Source organism: Nansenia antarctica, assembly GCF_963989245.1.
Source record: "Nansenia antarctica genome assembly, contig: SCAFFOLD_25, whole genome shotgun sequence".
NCBI classification, from domain to species: Eukaryota; Metazoa; Chordata; class Actinopteri; order Argentiniformes; family Microstomatidae; genus Nansenia; species Nansenia antarctica.
The window spans coordinates 639,134-648,260 of record NW_027662493.1 but is presented as its reverse complement, the minus strand read 5'-3'; the positions used below and the strand labels follow the sequence as shown (position 1 = coordinate 648,260).

The 9,127-nt window shown below is 40.4% G+C and overlaps 1 protein-coding gene across 1 annotated transcript; it reads left to right on the top strand.

Annotated features, from left to right (window-relative positions):
* Positions 1 to 1,208: 1,208 nt before the first annotated feature.
* Positions 1,209 to 3,305, top strand: LOC308175609 (MOB-like protein phocein; the record flags this gene model as incomplete). Its single annotated transcript, XM_080551242.1, has 7 exons — positions 1,209 to 1,267; positions 1,868 to 1,968; positions 2,178 to 2,220; positions 2,318 to 2,404; positions 2,581 to 2,660; positions 2,892 to 3,003; positions 3,174 to 3,305. The coding sequence occupies exons 1-7, from the start codon at positions 1,241 to 1,243 to the stop codon at positions 3,303 to 3,305; spliced, it is 582 nt and encodes a 193-aa protein (XP_080407368.1). The 5' UTR covers positions 1,209 to 1,240.
* Between the last annotated feature and the right edge of the window lie 5,822 nt (positions 3,306 to 9,127).

The window sequence follows — 9,127 nt, the reverse complement described above, 5'->3', positions numbered from 1 at the left end:
AGTTAATGTGATGTTCCTGGTGTATTCTGAGCTAATGTAACATAGTTAATGTGATGTTCCTGGTGTATTCTGAGGTAATGTAACATAGTTAATGTGATGTTGTTGGTGTATTCTGAGGTAATGTAATATAGTTAATGTGATGTTGTTGGTGTATTCTGAGGTAATGTATTCTGAGGTAATGTAACATAGTTAATGTGATGTTGTTGGTGGTATTCTGAGGTAATGTAACATAGTTAATGTGATGTTTCTAGTGTATTCTGAGGTAATGTAACATAGTTAATGTTAGGGATGCTCCGATCTGGATTTTTGGGGCCGATACCGATCACCGATTTTTTTCCTCAAGATCAACCGATACCGATTTTTTTTAAAATACATAACTGTAGGCCGACTGACTGGATAGCCTACATATTTTTTGCTTTTTAGACAAAAGTTTTGATCCATTAGGCACCAAGCAAACGCAGACCCATTTGTATGGCATAGTAAAAGTCTGGCCTATCACCCAGTTAGGGCCTGAAGCCCAAGTCAGTCGATATGGCTGTATAAAAGACATCATAAACGTGGCCTTCATGGTTTACATACTGTTACGTCCTCCTATGTTTTCTGTTCAGTTATCTGTCTTCCCCAGAAAAAAAAAAAAAAAAAAAAAAACGGTTTTTGCGATCGGCCATTTTTGCCGATCACCGATCGAGTCATTTGGAGTGAAATCGGCCGATTTAAATCGGTGGCCGATAAATCGGAGCATCCCTAGTTAATGTGATGTTCCTGGTGTATTCTGAGGTAATGAAACATAGTTAATGTGATGTTCCTGGTGTATTCTGAGGTAATGTAACATAGTTAATGTGATGTTCCTGGTGTATTCTGAGTTAATGTAACATAGTTAACTACCTGGTGGGCTGATTTAATCAGCCCACCAGGTAGTTAACTAACCAGAACCATGGCATCATGGGTATGCATGTATGGCTCTGGCTATAACTACACAGTTTGCTTGACTCTAGTCAGCTGAGCTAACCAATCCTGCCCTCCTGCTTTCTTAGTGAGCCAGGAACAGGAGAGCACTAGAAACAGTAGCTAGCATCCAATTAATACTAATACACCTTAGCTAGATATGAGGTGGCGCAGTTAGCTGCTGGGGGACAGACATGCATGGGTCTAATATCATTCTTGTCATCCGAACTATTGACTGACTCAAGTTATTTGTTTACAGGATTTCTACAATTGGCCCGATGAGTCATTCGAGGAGATGGACAGCACTCTGGCTGTGCAGCAGGTGGGACTCAAATGTCATATGGGACTAAAAATGCAACTTGAGCAATTTGTGGTGGATACATTTGGTAAATTCAACAAGGCCACTATCAGTGACTACTCAAGCCGCAGTCTGCTCTCAGCTCTCTCTCAGTTGTGGATTAAAAGGATATTTTGGCAACACATTTTCCTACTTAACCCAGTCAGATGTACTCATGATTGATCCCATTTTTATATGTCTGCATGCTGCAGTTTGAAGGTTTTTGCAGAGCCAACCAACCACCAAGCTTTGGTGTGGTTAGAAGGTCTATTTCCCTGCTTTTGAGAGGAGCTAGCTAGTTGTTCCTGAAGACTTCCATTCATTATGCATTTAGCAATGGCTCCGTAACTACCTTCAAACTGCAAGCAGACATAAACATGGTATCGATGCGGTAAATACTCTGGGTAAATAGAAAAAAATATATGGCAGAAATGTTAAACTATCCCTTAGTTTTTTTGCTTAATAGCTCTACAGTTAGCACAAGTTTTCATTCTGCCACGGAAGTTTCTGATGTTGAATTACAATGCTATTGTGGTATTTTGTGTATCTGCCTTGTCTTAAAAATGTAGTTCTTGTTCTTCTCAGTACATCCAGCAGAACATCCGGACAGACTGCTCAAACATTGACAAGATCCTGGAGCCCCCTGAAGGTCAGGACGAAGGGGTCTGGAAGTATGAACACCTCAGGTAGTGGTTGACATTAAACACTTCCAAAAAACCCATAATGTGCACTGGTACTGGGAAAGTCAAATCTCATTGTGGTCTTTGACTCATTAGAAGGAATACCAGATGTTTTTGCTATATAGGGAATGTCGTTCACCCTTCTGTGACCTCTCTTTCTCACGATGAAAGCCAATTTTAACACCCAAACTGTTGTCTCTTGTTGTCTGTTTCAGACAGTTCTGTTTAGAGCTGAATGGACTTGCAGTGAAATTACAGGTATACACTAACTTAAATGATTGGCCGCTTGGAAGATAGCCCCATTTTTGTCTGAGTGGTAATTAATTTGCAAGTCTAACATAATGCTGCGCCATAGGGAGAATGCCACCCAGACACATGCACCCAGATGACTGCAACAGAGCAGTGGATCTTCCTCTGTGCTGCCCACAAGACCCCCAAAGAGGTATGTTCCACTCTCTACCGATATCGGCTGCTTATTAGAGGCAGATCAGTGGTTCAGTCCTTACAACCTTTCCCTAGTCCTTTAGCCCCCAAACATTCATGTGCCAGTTATACATTTCTAACTGTGTTATACTCATTATTTCAGACTGATATTAAAATGTATGTTGTTTCCTACAGTGTCCAGCCATCGACTACACCAGACACACTCTGGACGGCGCTGCCTGCCTCCTCAACAGCAACAAGTATTTCCCCAGCAGGTGAGGAGTTGTGTGTATGCTTCCACTAACGTTGAACACTTACATCCTTCACTCTGACATCTGTTTTGATTGACTGTACTTGTTCACCGTCTAGTTCACTAATACTCCACCTCTCATACTGTATTGACTGATATGTTTACCTCCATTTGATGGTTGCTGTAAACAGAATGCTGTTCCAGTATGTGTGAATGGTGACATTTTCTCAGTAAATGACTGGTTCCTTTTTTGCAGGGTGAGTATTAAAGAATCATCTGTAGCGAAGTTGGGTTCTGTTTGTCGGCGGATCTATAGGATATTCTCCCACGCCTACTTCCACCATCGCCAGATCTTCGACCATTACGAGGTAAACCGTGTCTGCCATCTCTCCGCCATCTACCCTCTCTCTCTATATACCATCACTGAGATTTGCCAGTGACTACATACGTTCACTATCATTGTTGTTAAAATGTTTCGTTGACCTATTTTTTTTTTTTATATGGATAAAAGCTAAATTAATTCCCTTGCTTTCTCCAGAACGAGACGTTCCTGTGTCATCGGTTTACGCGATTTGTGATGAAATACAACCTGATGTCAAAGGATAACCTGATAGTGCCCATAATGGAGGACGAGGTTCAGAATGAAGCAGAAGGAGAGAATGAAGCCTGAGACTATTACACCGTGCCAAACGTACAATGACATATTCACACATGCTGTTCCCCCACTAGACGCACACAAAGCAAAACCACCCATTATTTTATCCTATTAGACCCAAGAGAAACGGCACTGAAATCGCCTATGCTAGCTTAAGTAGACTGCTTTCATTAATTATAGTCCATCCTTACTTAGCTTGAGCTTTTCAGAGAACATGACAGTGTTGTGATGTGTATGGGAGATGGACAGTGTACCATTGGTCTTTATCGGACCTCAACCGAGCTTAGCTTCCTGTCAGTCCTTAGTTGTTTTCACAGGGTCAGCGACTCTGGTCTTGTAGAGCCACATCTTATGCAGGTGTACCTAATACAGAACCATGGAACCACCACCAGGTTTAGATGTGGATGTACATGATTAGTGAGTTGTTGACTTGAACAAAAAACTGTCCGATACTGCCACTGTATGCGTCTACTCACTGGACCGGAGTCTCTGCATCTTCATTTCTTACTGTATAAGGGTCTCTTTCCTTATTGTTACTATAGAGTGGGGATGCTTTATGACAATAGCATTCAGGACAATAGCTTATTATTCACTGTATTTATTTTCAAGAGAGTAATTTGTTGTCATTATATGTGAATAATAATGACAGCTATTCAGAACTGCCTTAGGTTTTCAAAGCAAGAGTGTGTCTCATTCAATTTCTATATTCATGTCAAATTATGAACTATTTCTCAAACAACACAAAAAAACAATCTATTGATTGTGTTGTCTTTTTGTCCCTGGTGGATATCCATTCTCATTTTCTTATTAAAATATCAGATATATTTACAACCATGTGTCAAGTATGTTTCCATTTCTCATCTTTTTATTTTGATCCACATTGCTAGAACAACAGTCTCAATGCAGTTACTATCTCAGAACAACCCATTACAGTGAATGTTAGTCCCACTTCTTCATAACGTCAGCTGTCTATAGCACATACTATACTAACTTGACACTGATGTTTTGTTCACTACCTATAGTTTAATTTGTATATCTTATTAAGAGTTAACAAACAGTTGTGCCTACAGCGAAATCCAGTTCGTTACAAAAACATGCAGATAATGTTATGTTTCCAGTGATCATTCTTTATGAAAACCACATATAAAAGTCAACCAGTTATAGGACACAATTCCTAGGTATTGCTCAGTGTCTTCAGTAAGTATCACCCCCCCACCCCCCCCCGGGTCTTTTTCTACATTTTGTTGTGTTACTTTAAAATAGATTTAATAGATTTTTTGGCACTGATCTACCCAAAATACCCTATAATATCAAAGTATTACATGAAGAACAATATGTCTGAAACCATGGTTGAACTCTACTTGAGGGGATCAGTGGCAGACATGGGAGAGGAGTCAGAGTTCTCAGCCATGTACTCGTTACGCAGATGGGTGTAGTGGGGGCTGTGGTGACCCCTGGGCTTCAGGCTGACAGAGGAGTGAGGGAAACCTTGTCTCATAAAATGAAACTTCTGGTCCTTGAGGGGGACATGAAAAGACAATGCATTACGATCCGGCACAACTCACTGTAAGTCATCCCAAAAGGCCAGTTATCAACATCCATCATATACGTGTAGTATCATACTATAAGATTAATTTATACCTTTACTGGTTCTTGCTGCATGATAGGCGCCATAGCCGCCGGAATTTGCGCATACACTTGATGGTAGGTCGGTTGCACCATGTGGTCGATGAACTGCGGCTATGACACAACACGTAGATTATGAGTGATATAATGTATCATGCAAATTGTGTGAATCTTCTGGTGGTGGTGATACATAACTTTATGAAAAAACTGTATTACACACCAACAAAAATAATAATTACAGTATTACAAAAAGTATTACACACCAAAATCACATTGATTGATTGAACTAGATCACTGGTTTTAAGAATACCTCTGGGATGGGGGTCTCTTGCACTGGCACGGCAGGCTGGACACAACCTCCGTCAGGGGGCATCTCCAGGGGCTGGTACACAAGCTCAGAGGGCTGCATGTACCAGGGCAACACAGGGCTGGAGGGGGCTGGAGACTGACACATGCACAAGCACACACACAATCACAATGAGTTGCTTTTTCAAAGGATGCACCTTGCCCCCCCCCCCCCACACCTAAAAGTCCAGGGGGTGACACAAAAACAGGGCCTCCTCTGCTTTTACCTGGGGATGGTTCCATTGCAGATGGCCAGGGATACACTGGGCGGGGGCCTACGGCAAAGGCATAAAAGAGCAGCTCACTATCAAGCAGTGTACGGAGCAGTTACACAATATGTGACAGCATGTGGTGAAACGGGGAACAAGTCGCCAACCGATCAAAATGTTCAGACTTTTATTCTGTAAAAATGTACGTCGTGAAAATCAGTGACACACTCGCTAGTCAAGCCAAAACATTGCAATGCAATGGATTCAGTGAGTAATCCAGACTACTACCTAGTTAACTGTAATACTACTTTACATTGTTAGCAGGCTCAGAAAACAAGCTGTGTTAGTTGACTAGCGTTGATTTTCAACAACACTGAAATGTATTTAAATTTTTCAGAATAAAAGTCTGAACATTAAATAGGCTGCCGACTTGTTCCCAGTTTCACCAGCTGCTGTCACATATCACCTTTCTCAACAGCATTGAACATATCCCACAAATAAACAACTGCCTGTTGTTATTGCTCATGGTAACGATGCTATTATAGGTGAACCTAGTTGTAATGGGGGGTGAGAGGGTGCAAAACAGACTGCTCTGACCTGGTAGTGATGGTAGGTTGGTTGTTGGTAGATGGGTTGAGGTGGTTGGGTCGCCATTACTGGGGAGCCAGACACTGACTGGGACATGAATGAATTTGCAGACACTGACTGGGACATGAATGAATTTGCAGACACTGACTGGGACATGAATGAATTTGCAGACATTGACTGGGACATGAATGAATTTGCAGACACTGACTGGGACATGAATGAATTTGCAGACACTGACTGGGACATGAATGAATTTGCAGACAGGGACATGAATGAATTTGCCCTAGGTGAGATCTTAGCTTAAGTCATATTCAAAGTCCAGGGGAGGCCTATCCCTATACATTATTTGAAATGAAAGAAAATGACAGACAGAACTTTATTGAAAATTCTATTTAAACATCTCCTCAAGTTCAAATGCCCCCTGTCGAATTGCTAGCTTTTCGATAGCGTAGCTGGTTAACATCGGGTATTTGAGCAGACGGTGACGTATGTTGGCAAGTCAAAGGTCACAGGTTCGAGGCTCGATTGGAACAACTCCAATATCAAACATTACAAGTCTCCCATAGAGTCCGGTTGTGGTTGTCTCTCTGTTTGTAGAGTAGCGCCCACTTGAGGCTGAGTGGGGAACATACTCACAGGCCAGTGGTGTGCAGGAGCAGGAGGTCTCATCTCGGAGGAGTAGAAATAGGCCACTCCGTTGTGGAAAGTGTAGGGGTAACCCGTGTAGGGGTAACCTGTGGTGCCACAGGGAGCAGGTATGGTCATACCAGGGGTAGGGCTTGACACAGAGAAACTATTGGCTGAGTAAAGTGGGTAGAAGGGGGGAGGGGGCGGGGAGACAAGATTTCAACCACCAACCTATGTGCAATAGAAAAAATAACACTAACTGTCCACATAACATGATAATTCACCATACTAATACAGTATGTACATACAGAATGCTATATTTAATCAAACTTAAACATGTCAATTTACTGTAAGTACGTTACAACGTTCATTCTACCACTATAAGGTGCTTTATTAAGCTGCTTTAGTTATCACTACACATACTTACGATGCCCTCCTATGTATTGCCTGCGAATGGCTGGGCCAATGCTGAGCTTCTTGTTCCTGATGTTGAGTCTGTCAGCCTGAGGGGGGATGGTTAGTGGGGACAAGGGGAGAAGGAATCCAGCACATATTAATGAGAGCATTAACTAACACTATTATGTAGACTAACAGGACATGCAGGGCTCGACATTACGGCTTGTCCACTTGTCCAGGACAAGTATATTTTATGTTCGGACAAGTGGACTTCCTCCTGCAGTTCTCTGACGGACAAGTCAAAACAAAAAAAGAAATTAATACGTATTAATATCTGCAAAGAAATAACTCCTCCTTCCGATCTGAATAGTAAAAAAAATATTTGCAAGCTATGCCGCGCCTCATTCTCCTTGAGGCTCTTACATCAGGTGCTCTTGTAGTTATCGTAAATATTCTTAAATATTCATGCCTATTGTGACCAATCTTCTTGTTTTTTTAAGAATTGTTTTCTGAGTGGGGCAGTCCCACTCATATTTTTCATTTTATTGGACAGATATAATGAAGACAGACATGAAAGTAAGGAGAAGAAGGGAGGGCATGTCAGCAGGGCATGGGCCGGATTTGAACTCATGCCGACATGGGCATATGTGTGTACTGTAGACCGCGGTGCTAGACCACCCCAGACCACGTGGCCAATCTTAGTCTAAAAGAAATCACTGATTACCCCTTCATAACAATTTTTAATAATTACAAAATATTGTTTAATTAATATATGTTTTTAATTGATCAAATTATCAAATCAATAGTAGTCAAATTTGTTATTTGCACTAACACATATTGCTTTTTCAAAATCTTTGTATTTGGACAAGTAACTTGAGCTCTCAGACAAGTAAAATATATATTCACTTGTCCAAAGGACAAGTACCTGAAAAAGCTTAATGTCAAGCCCTGACATGTACACATGTGTAACCTCATCTGTGGAGACAGATACGTACATGTGTATCAGCTGCGTCTAATCTATAGTAGAAGTAGGGGTGTAAATCCCCTTACTGTTTCTGTTTTTTGAAAGTGTATTTCCATATCCATTGTATGCAGTGTGTTGGCTCTATGTGACTATAACTTGAGTGAATGTTATACTTACACGACAAAGGAGTTTCTGGACATCCTCTTCAGTATCAAAGGTGACAAAACCGTATCTGTGGGATGGATGGGATGGGATGGAAAGAACATAACAAGGCAAAGATCCTCTGTACGTGCATGACATTTCAACTTACTGTATGTTGTTTATTCATTATTGTAATGTAAATATGTATTATGGTTGGTTAATCTGAGCTAAATCGGGTCTAGGTGCAATCTAACCACTGCAAATCTACAGTACAGGCCAAAAGTTTGGACACACCTTCTCATTCAATGCGTTTCCTTTATTTTCATGACTATTTGGTACATTGTAGATTCTCACTGAAGGCATCAAAACTATGAATGAACACATAGGAATTATGTATTTAACAATAAAGTGTGAAATAACTCTGAAAAATATGTCTTATATTTTAGATTCCTCAAAGTAGCCACCCTTTGCTTTGTTGTTGTTAATAAAATATATAATAATAATATTTAATATAATATGTGTTAATAATAATATGTTATTATATATATATTTAATATTATTATTATATATTTTATTAACAACAACAAATATATATTTTATTAACAACAAAAAAGCAAAGGGTGGCTACTTTGAGGAATCTAAAATATAAGACATATTTAGAGTTATTTCACACTTTTTTTGTTAAGTACATCATTCCACATGTGTTCATTCATAGTTTTGATGCCTTCAGTGAGAATCTACAATGTAAATAGTCATGAAAATAAAGGAAACACATTGAATGAGAAGGTGTGTCCAAACTTTTGGCCTGTACTGTATATCTGAACTCACCCCTTTGACACCCCAGCACGGTCAGTCACAATCTTCACGTCCAATACATCTCCATGGTGGGAAAAGAAACGCCACAGCTCGTTCTCATTTGTCTACTCACAAATGGGAACATG